Source organism: Pelmatolapia mariae, linkage group LG4, assembly GCF_036321145.2.
Source record: "Pelmatolapia mariae isolate MD_Pm_ZW linkage group LG4, Pm_UMD_F_2, whole genome shotgun sequence".
NCBI lineage: Eukaryota > Metazoa > Chordata > Actinopteri > Cichliformes > Cichlidae > Pelmatolapia > Pelmatolapia mariae.
Window position 1 is genome coordinate 28,560,430 of NC_086230.1, and position 15,042 is coordinate 28,575,471.

Sequence of the window (15,042 nt, forward strand, 5' to 3'; positions counted from 1 at the left end):
ATCTAGTCCGTCTTCGACGTTCATTTGAGAAACTAAGTAAATACAGCTTATTCAAAACATATTTTTTGTACATGTCAGCTGCCATAAAAATGCGTCGCTCAGGCGCCATTTGAGAGATTGACTGTTTCCGTGTCAAAAGTGTCTTCTGTGCGGAGTGATATGTTGTGGGGCAGAGGGCCAGGGGAACTCTGGAATCAGCGTAAACAAACGACATTTATTGTGAAGCTGCCGTGGAGAGCGCTGTTCCGAACCCCTCGTTGTTAAAGGGTGGGTCAGGCGATCTCACACTTGCTCAGTAATCCTATTAGCAGTTGACGAAGTGGTGTAGATCAGCGTTTGAGTTTTTCCGCGCAGCCAACGTTCTGATACGCAGTGTTAGTTTTTACACTGTTGTCTCGTGTTAACGGCTAAGGAAACGCTAGCTAGCTAACGTTAGCCAACGGGCGCTACGTGTCGTGGCTCCCAAACTAAACACTACACGACTCCACATACATACGAAGCCATACGTACAACAACAAAAATAAACTTAATGTTTAACTCATTGGTCACAGAAAAACGCTCCTAGTCGGTGTGAGTATGACGAAAAACGCCATACTGCACCTAAAGCTAGGTAAGCTAACGTAAGTTAGCGTACGCTACCGTGTAGCGAGAATATAAAAAGTATCAAACCATGAGTGCTAGACCGTTTTTAAATAAAATTGTTTGGCTTGTGTCAGTTTGTCGATTCAACTGCAGCAAAGTAAAGCAACTACAATGCGCTGTGCTACTGGTAATGATAGCCATCTGCTAACTAGGCCAACGTGTTCATTTGGGGCCCGCGTAATTCCTGGGCTGTTTTATTCCGATGTGATTTTCTCGTTTCACTAAAGCGATTAGTGTACACATTTCAAGTACTGCCACAGTTATTCGAAATGTACAAGTCAGAGTACCGAAAACATACACAAACAGACTGAAAACATTCGTTTTTCGAAACAGTCCTTCACATGAGACGTTTGAGCAACTGTCTTGCTTTCAGGAAGTAGACCGCGCCTGATCTTTCCAGTTTCCCTTTAGTTAACTGGTGTTAGCAAGCTCTAGATGGGTGTAACTCGCCAAACCAATAATCTGCTACACTATTCACAACTTTTCTGTATTATCGGCTTGTGTGAAATAAACAAATGGAAATAAAATACTGTGGGGAAAAAGGTTGAAACCTTTATGTGGAATATGTTAATGTGGTTAATTTGTTTTGTTTGTTTTCTGATGCACATTATTTACATGTGCATACAACATGCACACATATTTGTTGTCACACTGGTTAAAGAGTTAGTCATTATTCTGTGTTAATCCTTAACTGTGCATGCTTCACTGTGTCATCCACAAATTGTGTCCAGTTTTCACAAAGCAGTTTGCTTCCATTAATGGAAGAAGTGGGTTATTCAGTCTGTGGCCTTATGGTGGGTGACTGGTCTCTCCTAACACTGCCAGTGAAGACTGGCTACAAACAACACAGGCCCACTGTTTCTACTAATAGAAGCAGGCAGAGTTTCAGCTTTGGCAAATAAGCAAGGCAAACTGGGAAATCCTTTGAGAGGGGAGGTGATCTGTTCTAGTTAATATGAAACCTAATGACCATGGAGATTGAGAAACAGTACCAGGGCTTCCCATATTCTCAAATCAAGGAGCGGTGCGCAGCTACAGCACCAGAGCTGCTCCTGCATAGATCACAGCTTGTGAGGATTAGCAGGCATGACTTAATCTCTCACCCTGTCCAACATAGTAGTTGCTGCAATTGAGCGGAGATGAAAGATATATGTAATATACTATTATACGCTGGTGCACGGGCCTGAAGAGGAGGTGCAGGAGGAGTTTGTGCAGACAGCAGGTCCAGATGGGTGTTTTAGTAAGGGAAACATTCAATCCACCAGCTTCATTAAATGACCAGGTTAAAGAAACATCACCTTAGGCTCCATCCACCCAGCCTACCAAACCTGTACGTGTGTGTTTGCTTTGCACATGGCTGTGACTCAGCTCTGTCACTCTCTGTTATAACTCCATTACTAAGACTTAATTAAGTTTGCAGGCAGTGCTCTGGTACTGTGAGCACCATCTAATAACCAAAAAATTAAAAAAGACTGCAGTGCAGGTTTTCACTTTCATAACCAACCCTTTAAATCTGTGCAGACAGCATGAACATACTGGCCACAGATGATGAATGTGGCATTACGGAACTGATTGTTGTTGTTGAGAGCTAAGCAGTTACTTTTAATAACCAACAGGGGACGCCAGCTCCTCAGTCACTGACATTTGAATGGGGAACAGTTTTACTAAAGTGGAAGCACTTTTTTTCTGCTCTTGATCTCCATTTAGAGGAAGGTGTTTACATATTTGAAAGTTTGCCTGAACAATCAGGGTCATATGTTTGCTTTACCTCCCCTGAAAGAAAAGATTTCAGCTGTTTAAATGTTTGCTGAGCCTAGACAAAGGGCAACCTGCTCTTTGCCTGTGGACGTTAATCACGCCACTATATTCATGTAAGTATGCAAGCTTTTTAAAATTTATATATGAAAAGGTAGGTGTAACAGCACAGTTTTTCTTTTTGGAATACAGCATGGCACCGGCGCAAAATAAACTCGAAAATAAACATTTTTTTTTTGAAGAACAGATTTAACCAAAAAGGCTTTGATACGCAACTGTTGAGACTCTGTGCTCACATAGTGCGCTTTAAACCATTTTAACAAGTGTGTATACAAATTAATGTATGGAGGGGGACTTGACCATACCTGATCCACGATCAAGGTTCCTCTGCGTTTTCGTTGGGGCAGGAAGAGGAGGAGGAGGAGTAAGGTGTTGGCTCCAGAAGCGTGCGACTCGTTTGGAGTCCTGCGCACAAACATGAGTAGCAAATCTGGGGAGGGGACTCCTGCGGTCGGTTGTCTCTCTCTCTCTCTCGCTCGCTCTCTTTCTGCGGGCTGGGGGTCTGTCTGGGGCAGTTTAAGGACACCTGCGCCCTCAGCTTCCTCAAACCCGTAAAGTTACAAGCTTAAGTTTATTTCGCTGGAGTTTATGTAGCGATCATGTTAGGCGTAGGCACCGGCAAGACCAGTCCCAGGGAGCACAGGAGGAAAGTGAATGAGAAGACGACGGACCTCATCAGGAGGCTCGGTAAGGACACCTCCAAATCTGACCTGCTCCTAGGAGTTCACCGTCAGCTCCAGGCTGAAGTGTTTTTTTTTTCCGCTCATTGTTGGTACAAACTTAACTGAGGCTTCAGTGATTTTTAGTCACCTTGTTTGTTATGTTGTTTACACTGCCTTTTTCTAAGACAGCAATTATAATCGGTAGCTATTTATGCCTTCATAATTCATAACATAGGTTCTCTTAGAAGGCTGTGTAATTCGAGAACTCTTTGCATCATTCTGAAAAGATGATTCATTTCACCTACTTTCCTTGATAATTGCTCACTTCTTAGTTACAGATTGTTTGGTTTAATTTGTAGTCTCCTTAATTTGTTTCATTCATTTACTTCCCCCAGTTTACAAAAAATACATTAACAAAACACGCATAACAGGCTTGCTTTTTTTTTTTAATGATGATGTTCTTAGAAAATGACTATGACCGAGGTTACAGATAATGGCATCAAACAGAAACGAAATTCTGAGTATTTGTGGGTGTAGTTACAACGGTCATGTGTTTATGAAGAGCAGAGTTGCTCACTGGACTACTGCTCTGATTCAGGCTCCTCGCCATTCCCATCCCAGCCTTCTCCCCTCACAGTTCAGTCCTGATATGTCACTGCCCCTTCCCAAACTCGCCCCAAAATAGACACTTGCTGAGCAGCCATAGCGCACCTGTCAGAATCTCTGAGAAGACGTTGGATTTCTGGAAGGCTGAACCAGTGTTAACGACGTATATATGCAGGCATACAAAATTAGCTCACAGACAGAAATGTTGGATGAAATCTTTGCTTTTTATTTTATTTATTTCTTTTTTCTTTTTTTCAGTTTTATATGTATAAAGGGAACGCATTATGTTTTTCCCCCCAACCCCATATTTTTAATTCCTGGACTTTACTAGAGTAGCTTTGCATGACTCACTTATAAATATTTATCTTGAGGTGCTGCACTGGCACAATATGATGCAGTAATAAGCTGTACTATATCAGGGATTTCCACTCTCATTGATGTGTGACACATAGCCAAGAGTAGAAACCGGTCTGAAACTGAGCATTCAGAGCAGCATGAAGCCTGAAACTTTGGCAGTGTTTCACATGAGCATCCAACATTGTAACAGCATAAGCATGACGAATGCACTCACTGACTACCTAATTAGGCACATCTGTTCAACTGCTTATTAAGACAAATAGCTAATCAGCCAATCACCTGGCAGGAACACGGTGCATTTAGGTATGTAGACATGATTAGAACAACCTGCTGACGGTCAAGCGGAGCACTGGAATGAGGAAGAAAGGTAATTGAAGTGACTTTGAACATGGCATGGTTGGTGGTGTAAAATGGGCTGGTCTGAGTATTTCTGGTCTGCAGTATCATAATTATTTTTGGTCAGTCTTTTAAATCATAATTTTAACACAATTACTGAGGAATTAAATCCAACTCTTTTTCTTAATATCTTAATAAAATGGAGTCTTAAGTGTTTAATTGATCAATGCAGCAGGATGGGGGGGTGGTTAGTTGCTGCAGAGATGCACAGGCAAGTATACAGGATAGGTGAAACAGGTAGACACTCCATTGTTAATTTCTAGGAAAAAGACCAGGTAGGTAAGTTCATCGAAATATCACAACAAAGGCACTCTAGTAAATTCTAAACTTCTCTTTATGAACCGAGTAACACTACCACTTAGAGCAGAGCACTGTATGCCAGTGACTGGATAATCTGACCAGTTTAAAATAAACATGAAACCAACCTTTATTTAACTGAAACAGAAAGTCCAGTTAGCTGACAAAGAACAACACAAAGCAATCCAAACAGGAACATATGAGGGAGGCACTAACGAGCTGACAAACAGTACAGCACAACAATGAACCAAGAAAAACATAGGGATTAAATATGCATGTGGTTTAATCAGGGGTATGGAAAGCACATGTTAACACAGCTGAAACTAACTGAGGAAAACGAGACAAAAGACGCAAAATTAAATACAACACACGAGAAACTAACTAAATAAAACGAGGAATAACTAAACAGAGGCTCTCTAATGCAGAGACGGGGACTAGACGAGATACAGGAAACGCACCAGGAGAGGAAAATGTGAAACTTGGGGGATCACTGATAAACAGATAACTTTCGTCAGAAAATGTGAAAGGAAACACAATTTAAGCAGACTCCGGATCATGACGTTAAACTCCAGGAAGATAATTATAACAACCCAGAATGGGGAATAATAATTGTTTTATCTCCAGTGGTGTAGTGGTTGCTGGTTTGATTCTTGCCAGAGATACAAGTCCCTTTTGGGGTTGGCGTCTGTTTAAGAACTCTGCCAAATCAAACATGTGGCGTTATCTACTGTGGCAGCCCCTAGTGGTAAGGGGGTGGCTGGAAATAACATCTTTATTTATCCTAAAGTCACTATAGGCCAAAATTGTGATTGAAAGCAAAGACCTTAATAAGTAAAAATCAATATGCAGAAACAATCTCAGCTCTTCTTGCATGTTTAGTGAAAACAGAAATGCAGAATTTTAATGTTTTTGCAACAGTGTGTAAACATGGATCCATACTTCTGCAGTGACACCATGTTTAAACTCTGACACTATGCACAGACTCGTTTAAGCATTACTGAAGTCTGAAACTGTATCTGCGCCTGAAAACGCAACACTGGCATTGCTATATTTGAGTGTCCCACTAATACTTAATAATAAAGCAAGTGAGGTCACCCAAGTAGACTCACCACCACCACTTGTTGTCATAAATTAGTCAGGTGACTGTCCACCCACCATGTTTTAGCTGCTTTCACATCAAAGCGAAAACACCGAATAGTTTCGCAATCTGCTGGTGGGACTGACCTAAGTTCAAAGGTTTTGCGTCATGTGGTGTCACAGGACTGATCCGCCTTCCTCGTTCAAACATTTCTCACTCACGGTGAGCCCACAGACAAAGTGACGAATGTGGCCTGAGAGGCAGAGATTTGTTAGTTTTGAGATAATCCATGTTTGAATCAGACTAGTGCACACATGGATAAATATATTCATTGCCACAGACGTCCCCACGGGGGTTTTGGGGGATTTGATTTCAAGGAGAGAGTCTGCTGCTGTTGGCAGCGCTGTTAACGGTGGTACACAGCAATTAGTTTCTTGTGTGAGCAAACAGCCTGCATAAGCCAAGGATTTACAAAACAACATCCATGATGAGTTTCAGTCGGTTTAGACCGAAGAGATGGGACAATTTCACACGTTGCACCTACAAGCTGAATGTAAACACGATCGTGAGCTGAGGTGATGTTTTCGGAGGCCGCTGCAGGGAATATGTGGTATCTGTTTGGTATCTGAGTAAACTCAGCTGTAAATCTGAGAGCTTTACATATGCTTTATGTCTGCGATTGTGGTCAACAACATTCCCTGCCAAACAGGTCACAATCAACAAGGTTATCATCTGTTATTAGGTTTGAATGGTCAGGTGTTTAGAAGGATTTAACCTCAATGGGATCTAATCTAACTGAGCCCCAACATACAATAAATATCAGTTGTGTAACAACAGACACTTATTCCGATTGTGAATAACCTTTTTTTTCCCTAAATAATCACAACTCAGCTGTTTTTGTGTGTGCAGGCTCACACTGTAGCAAAGAAAAGTATTGCCAGTTTATTAGACAGGTAAGGTAAAAATATATACTGGCGTGTTCAAGCTAAAGTCAGCTCTATTCAACTCCATTCAAATTTCAAATTTTTTTTCAAGTTGTGCACTGTCCAAAAGAAAATAGGAATCCCCTTTCCCTTCTACCAAACCATACCGCTCTCACAGTCTGGTTTTCTCCTGCCTATGGTTAAGTCTGCCAACCTCAGGTTGGAAAACAGTAAATCAACAGTAGAGGTTTGACTTTAATGTGGCTTAAAAATCACGATCATAGCCTTGTTAATATGCATTGCAACCTTAAATTGTGCTTTGACGGCATATTTAACCACATATTGGCAAATAAAATGACAGTTTTTTACAAAAGCTCATTTATTTCTCAACATTTTTTTAATATTTTACTGGAATCCAGATATTGTTCAGAGCGAGTCTAGTCACACACAGTGAGTCCTACTTACTGTGTGGTCATAACTTGCTTATTAATGAGCAAATAAATGATGTTTCATTCATTATAAGAGACAAAGAGAATGTTGGACTAAAAGCTGCTTGTTTTCAACTGAATACAAAGAGGCTGCTCTGCTTTCATGTTCAACTCTCTGCTGTCCAGAAACCATTGGCAGCGATTCTGCATTTCCAAATAACACTCACTTTTTTCTACTCAGTCCTTTTTTCGGGGGTTAGGGGGGGTTCACATCAGGAAATTCCACAGAGAGTCCCGATTCCAAAGAAGGAAAATACGGTTTCCAACTGATCATTTTTCTTCTTTTGAGCTGGAATCTCATCATTTTGCCTAAACACTTTTGATTTTGGAGATGCAGACTGAATGCCACTGTTTGCCTCCTAGAGGGGACAGCTGTGCGACAGAGCTGAGAAACTTTAATTGGCCCGTATTAAATCTACAGCACCCTTACTTGTCTATCTTTATGCGAGAATCCATGCTAGCTGACTCTTGTGACTGCTGCTATGCTGACAGAAACGTGAACCGTGTCCCGGGAGGAGTTGGTATGTGGGCCTGAGTGAAGAGGACTCATGCAAGCGCAGTGCACTGACCAGCTGATATAGTTATTTGGATTTTAATCCTCCTTTCAGCGTTAAAGCTCCACTGCTGCTCACAGTGTCAAAGCACCCTCGGAGGAATCTCCATTGCTGAGTTAATTAAAATGTTAATTGTTTTCAGTTATTTTCAACAGTTCACACTGGGTTTTTTTATCCATTTGCTTTATTCACTTGCAAGTGGCACAGTTGTAGAGATAGATAATGTCAGTCTGTTGGGATGAGACGAAAAGATCTCTTCTAACTATTCATTGTATTGTCATGAAATTTCATTAACTTTCATGTTCCCCTGAGGATGAATCTTATTGGCTTTGGTGTCCCTTTCTCTTTCCTGCATGAACGTTTGGTTAATTGACATTAAATATGTGATGCACACCTCTGTTACCTCCATAGGAGATGAACTGTGTTTTTCAGTCCTAGCTTTTACTGCTTTGACTGAGGAACTCATTTACATGAGGCAACACTTTTTAAAGCAATGCTCATTAGTAGCATCCCTCTTAAGTAGGCTTTTAAAAACTCAGTGTACAGTACAGCGTCTGGGTTAACTGTCCCAGACACCGTTATTTCAGCAAATTATAAATACCTGTCTAGCCATAATTTTGGGATCATACTTTTTCAAAACTACACAACATCTTCTTTACTAACCTTATATTTTGGATCGTGTCATCCCAGACATTCTCTTGGCTGCAGTTTCGGCAGTTTTATGTCTTCTTCCTGCCACATTATCACAGTTGTCTTTGCCAACTGGAGAAATTGCAGATGTTGCTCCTCGCTGAATGATCCTTGAGTACTTTTATTGAAAACCCTTTATTTCTAAGAGAGTGCCACTGTGCCAGTATTATCCTAAGAATGCCTGATTTGAAGTGTGACAAATATTTGTTCAGCCAATCATGTGGCAGCAATTGCATTATACCCATGTACACACGGTTAAGATAACCCCCTGAAGGTCAAACTGAGTGTCAGAATGGGAAAGAAAGGTGATTGAAGAGATTTTGAATGTGGCACGGTTGTTGGTTCCAGACAGGATGATCTCTGAGTATTTTAGAAACTGATGAACTACTGTAATTTTCTGTACAGTAATTCCTAGTGTTTCCAGAGAAGGGTAAAATATTTCCAGAGAGCAAGACTAACTGCATGACATTATCACGTCAAAATAGACCAAAATCTCTGAGTAATGTTTCCAGAAACTTGTTGAATTGATGTTATAACTAGCTTATAGGCCGTCACAGGCCCGGCCTGGTATTAACAAGGTGTACCTTGTTAAAAGTCGGCTCATTTGTAAGTGTTAATTAGCCAAACTTTACTAACTACCAAAATATAACTGGTGTTTAGTTTTCATCTTTATGCACAAACTCTAGCAGTGCTTTAAAGTTTGGTGATTTGGAACTACTTCAGCCAGAATAAGCTAAGCTTTAGCTTCTGTAGATGTCAGCTAGCTGACTTGTTTGCATGTACCTGCTGACAAAACCACTCTCAGTAAGCGCCTCTTTTTGATGGATATCTGGACTCTATCTTGATTTAAAGATAAGGTTTAACAGTTGTACTTTTTTAAAACCCTTTTAAATTGTCAGTGTTTCCTCAATGGGGTTTTTTACTCCGAGTGTGCTATTACATTAGGCTTATCAAGCAAATTAGCATACTTTTTCTTACGTCATCATTAAAATCACAGCTTTAATTAATGACTAAATATCTGTTGGTAATAGCTCATTAGCAAAAGGTAGCAAATCAAAATGGCAAACTAAGACAGTAAACATAGTAAATATCAGCAAACACTGACATTTGTGAGCATGTTTCGTACAATAACATTAGCACTGGGGCAAAAACACTTCTATGCTACAGGCTTTTCAGCCTCTTTTAAAATAGTACACCAACATGCTAAACCGAAATGTTAGACATTTCAGAGAGTACTTTCACACTTATGAAGAGGCTTTTCAGAAGCACACCAAACTGTACCAAATTTATTAAATCTGTGGATATGGCCACACTTGGGGACTTGCAGCTACTCACTCTTTGCATTGTGGGCAGATAATAAAATTATACAGGTAGTAAAACAAGAATGTGGCTGTAGAGGGAGAGGGAATAATAAAAAGTGAAGCAGCAGGTTGAGAGAGAGCTAGTTAAGGCTGTTTGGCTAGCTTAGCGTGGTCACTGACCTGCAGTTAATTAGGTCCTTGTGCTGTGCTTGTGGGAATGCCTTGCATGTGGTAACAGCTTGGAAAAACAGGCTTGTTATGGACGGCCTGGCAGGGGGAGTTCTTTGTTTTCAACCCCGATGGGGAGAAATCCATGGTTTCACCCAGTGCGCTTTCACTCAGGGGGAGGGAGGGAGTGGAGGGCAGTTTCTGTTTGCTATAACTTTGGGGGTCCGTTACTTAGTCCAGAACTTGGCACTGACACGATGAGGACTGTGATTTAAGAGCTAAAGAATCAAATGAAGCCCTTTCTTTAGACATGAATAGAAAAGACTAAAGCCTGAAGAATAATTTGAGCAGTGAGTGAGAGCTGGTTTTGGGTATTTCCTTCAGCAGTACTAAAAGGGAAGGTTCCATAAGAGAGCCCGTTTGTTCTTGCAAAAGACTAAACATGCCATGGCTGAATGCTGTTTAACACCTGTGTTAGTTGCGTTACTGATTATTCAGTAGGCTATTTGCAGCAACCAAGTTCTTAACATAACTTTTTAAACCAGTTAAACCAGTTGTTTGAAGCAGTTACATATTCAGATACATTTACTTTATTAAGAACTGTTAAAGTGAAAGTTAAAACATTTTCAAACCCTCCCAATGGGAACTGTAACAACTTAACCTTTTAACCTCACATTTACTGAAATGATTAACTAAATGAGAAAGCAGCAAAGTCACAAGCATGCATAATTTAAAGGAAACACTTCTTACTACTATAAATAAAAAGAACCTGTTGAAATACACAGTGGAAAAGTATTTGACCCCGTCCTGATCATCAAGCAAAATGTAAAATTAGACAAAGATAACCTGAGTAAATACAAAATGTTGTTTTTAAATGATGATTTAATAATTAATTAATTTAAATAAATCTATCCAAACCTACTTGGCCCTAAGTGAAAAAGCAACTGCTCCCAGAATCTAATAACTGGTTGTGCTACTTTGACAGGACCAACTGCAATCGAGCATTTGCAATAACTGACTGAGTCTTTCACATCACTGTGGAGGAACTTTGGCCACCAGATTCAGGCCATGAACTGATGGCTGGATTTCATCTTTCAGGATTATCTGGTAGAGAGCAGAGTCCATGGCTCCATCAGTTTTAACAAAGCAGCCTCAGACTGTTATACTACCACCCCCATGATGTTCTTTTTATGAAATGCTGTTAGTTTTATGGCAGATCCAACAGGACTCATACCTTCCCCAAATGTTGTCTTGTCTGTACACAGAATATTTTTTCCAGTCTTGGGGACCATCAAGATGTTTTCTGCCAAATGTGAGACAAGCCTGTGTGGTTTTCACCTTGGAACTGTCCCATGGATACTATTTTTGCCCAGTCTTTTATAGACAATGGTGCGATAGGTTGCTTTTTGAGGTTTTCTTTTTTTAGTCTACTTTACTTTGTCAGACAGGTTCTATCTAAATGATTTTTTGATTCACTGGGTCTGGTTGTAGTCCTGTGTCATGTGTTGCTGTGTGGCATCCAGAGGTGTGGACCCAATATGCGGGACTCAGATGGAGAACTGAACCTGACAGCAGCTTTATTGCTGAATATGCAGGAAACAAGGATACAAGGAACTTAAATTGAACACACCAGGGAACACAGGTGAACTAAATCAGGCTAACGAGCAAAACTTAACACAACACACATAGGACGAGAGGCAGGAAACAAACTCCAGACACACAAACTTGATCCAGGGAAGAAAGTAAACAAATGGAGACAAGACTGAGGGGATACGGCACTAAAACGACTGGACACGGAGAAACCAGACAGACAAGGGGACACGACTGGAGAAACAGACAGGGACCATGTAAAATAAAAAAACAGGTCAGTCAAGGAAAGACACAAGACCATAAGATGATGAAGTAAACAGGAAACAGAAATGCAGACTAGACACAGACAAACGTAAACAAATACAGAGATGGAGACTGGACACAAACAGACAGAGAAACAACCAAGGAAACAAGACTAAGACAGAGTGGACAAAAAGGGAACTGACTCAACCAAAAAAGGGACTAAAAACTAGAATTATAAGCACTGGGTGAAAAATACTAAATGCCAAAGGACTAGGCAAATAATAATAACATATAAATCCAGAAGCGAATCAAAAACTCACAAAACTCAAAACACACAGATTCTAACAGTCTACGTGTAGCTCTTGAAATAATTTCAAAACATGTAGTTAATTACAGTTCATTCATGATTTAATGAGAGGGGCAGACTACTTCATTACATAGGGTCAGATTGGTTTGGATAGCTTTCCCCCCTTAATAAATCAAATCATCATTTAAAAACTGCATTTTGTATTTACAGGGGTTGTGTTTGTCTAATATTAACAATTCATTGATCTTAAATTTAAGTGTGACAAATGTGCATTTAAAAAAATACAGAAAGAAAGAAAATAAAAGATGAAGTGGGCAGTTTTCACACTCTGAGCCCTCTGTGGGTCTCTCATATTTGAACCTTTTAAATGAGAGTGGAAAAACTGCTGTGTTTTCTGCTTTGTAAACAGACACTCCTTTCAGCCTGAGCTGTGGATTTATTTTCATTCCCAGTTACTTCTGCCATTAATGGATAATTTAGTTTTAGATATGTCTTAAAATCTGTCATGTTACAATAAAGGGCCTTTAAAATTTGCAGTGCGTTTTTTCTTCGTTGATTATATGGCCTGATCCTTTCAGTTCCACAACCAAGTAGTGATATATGCTTACTATCTAAGGCACCACTGAAATTGTGAATCTTGCATCTCCATTGATGTTAATAGCGAGGAAACACTAATACGAGCAATACAGCTGGACAAACATTTTCACAAGCTTTCCATACTCCAGCTGTTATAGCAGCTTTCATTCCTGCTGCCTTTTGGCCTGCTCCTGCCCCCGGAGAGAAGTAAATCTACAAACTATCATGACTGAATTACATCTCATTGATCAGGTTCTCTCAGCTTTCTTTTAAACTTATAGTGGTTTATTCACCTTAAAGAAAACAGACAAACACTGCCAAATCATAAAGTAACGTTTTTTTAGATGATCCATGAAAGCTTCACTCACACGCCGAAAGCACCGGTCATTTCTTCCAAGGTTTGTATATATAACACAGCCCAAGGTTTTGGATATAAGCAAACATGCGTTGAGCATATTTGTCCAAGTATTTGTTCAAGGTCAGTTTTCAAGTAAATAAGATGGCTGACTGAAAGACAGGCATTTTTAAAATCAGCAAACACTCTCAAGCTCTCAAAAGTCTCAAAGGATAAACAGAAAAGGACTGAATAAAGCAGATAAACACGAAAGCAACTATAAAGTCACATTTTTAAAAAAATGAGGTGATGACATCTAAGTACTGAGACACATAAAAAAACACATTTTATTTTGCAATATTTCTGAGATTATTTGAAGATGGAGTGATATTTTAGTCATGCTAGCATCTAAGACCCCAATCACACAGGCCTACAGATCAGTCTGTGACCATCTAATAGGGAAAAATACATGTATTCTGCAACCAGTTGGCAAGCAGCTGGTGGGAGTTGCTAGTGTTAAATTGATTACAATACTATACCAAAAACCTCGTTTTAATTGCTTTCACTAGCAGTTTGCTGTGGTTACGGCAGTTTGGGTGTAAGATGGCAGCTTGTCTGTAAACACAAACTGCTTGCCCAGTGGTTGTGAAACTGTAAATGTGTCGCAAATTGGAAACGGACACCATTCACCTTCAAAGTAAAAGCTACACCTGTTGCAATGTGTTGGCTTCAGCGCTGACGTGGAACTTTTACTCTGGAGGTGAACGTTCTACATTTCTGGTTTCCACCACACTTTCAAATTTCACTACCATTTAGAGAGTAAATAGTGAGTGTTTGCAGACAAGTCAGCATCTTTCATGCAAACCACAGGTAACCACAATTATCTGCTAGCAACCAAAGCAATCACAACAAGGTTTTTGATAGAGCACCCTCTATCAAAAACCTGATTTCAGTGAATCAGGGAATACATTTTTTCCCTTAACAACCAGAGGTTTCCAAAAGGTCGCCAAACACTCTCTAGGCCTAAGTGACTGATGGGTAAGATAGCTAGGCATGCTAACGCTGCAGAAATGGCACATACTACAGTTCTGACAATGTAAACAGTGGATTAGGTTGAGTTAAGTCTCCAATGACTTTGTGTGGCTTTTTTAAAAAAGCATATCCTGTGTTATCCTCTTAATTTTCATTTACTCTAATATGAGGCTCAGTGGATTGCATGGATGTAAACACATGAACATTTAGTCTCCCTAGTTATAAATGGAAAAAAAAAAAAAAAAGTTATTGAGGAAATGGTGTGCGGACAGATTTGTTTGCTTTCACTGCCAGCGCTGCTGGCTTACTGATTTGCTCTGCAGGAAGAAATTAGCAAATAATAAAACAGGTGATTTAAAAAGAACAGGCAGGATATCACTGTGTTTACAGGTCCGAAGGCTGATTGCTGTATGTCGCTGAAGTAAAAAGATGAGAACTGCCTCATTTTTTAAAATGTTATTTTAGTATCTTTTTTAAAACTCTTTTATGCAATATCAAAATTTGTGACTTTTGATCATTTTCCACCATCACAGTGTCTTAAAGCACGTTCAATCATCCAGGTAAGTAAATCCCAAAAGGTTGATTCTGTTCATCTGGTCGTTGCATTTTCAGTGTGAGAAATGTTTCGTCACTCATCCAGGTGGCTTCTTCAGTTTCAGCTGACTGAAGGTTTCCCCAACCTTATAAACAGTACATGGCACAATGACTGAAACTGACAATTTGCATATTAATGATCAAGGAGCTGACCTCACAGCCCATTGTTCAGTCAGAGGGCTAGTTTCAGTTATTGCGCAAATGTACTGTTTAAAAGGTTATAAGTTAAACAAAGCAGAGTAGCCACATGTGATTTAATTTTTTACACCTATTAGTAATGCTGATGAATCTATGGTTCATATGCAGTCAGTTTTAAAATGAGGTTCAAATATGTTTTGCAGCTCCACACAGAACTTGTTGGGCAAAAGTTACTCAATAATTGTTCTTTT

General features: G+C 39.8%; 1 protein-coding gene across 1 annotated transcript in view; it reads left to right on the top strand.

The window, feature by feature from the left end:
- The first annotated feature begins 2,850 nt into the window (after positions 1-2,850).
- plcd3a (phospholipase C, delta 3a) overlaps positions 2,851-15,042 on the top strand; it is a 28,728-nt gene continuing 16,536 nt past the window's right edge. Inside the window, exon 1 of the mRNA XM_063472308.1 lies at positions 2,851-3,144. Within this exon, the coding sequence (XP_063328378.1) occupies positions 3,057-3,144 (88 nt within the window). The 5' untranslated portion in view covers positions 2,851-3,056. The remainder of the gene's footprint in view (positions 3,145-15,042) is intronic.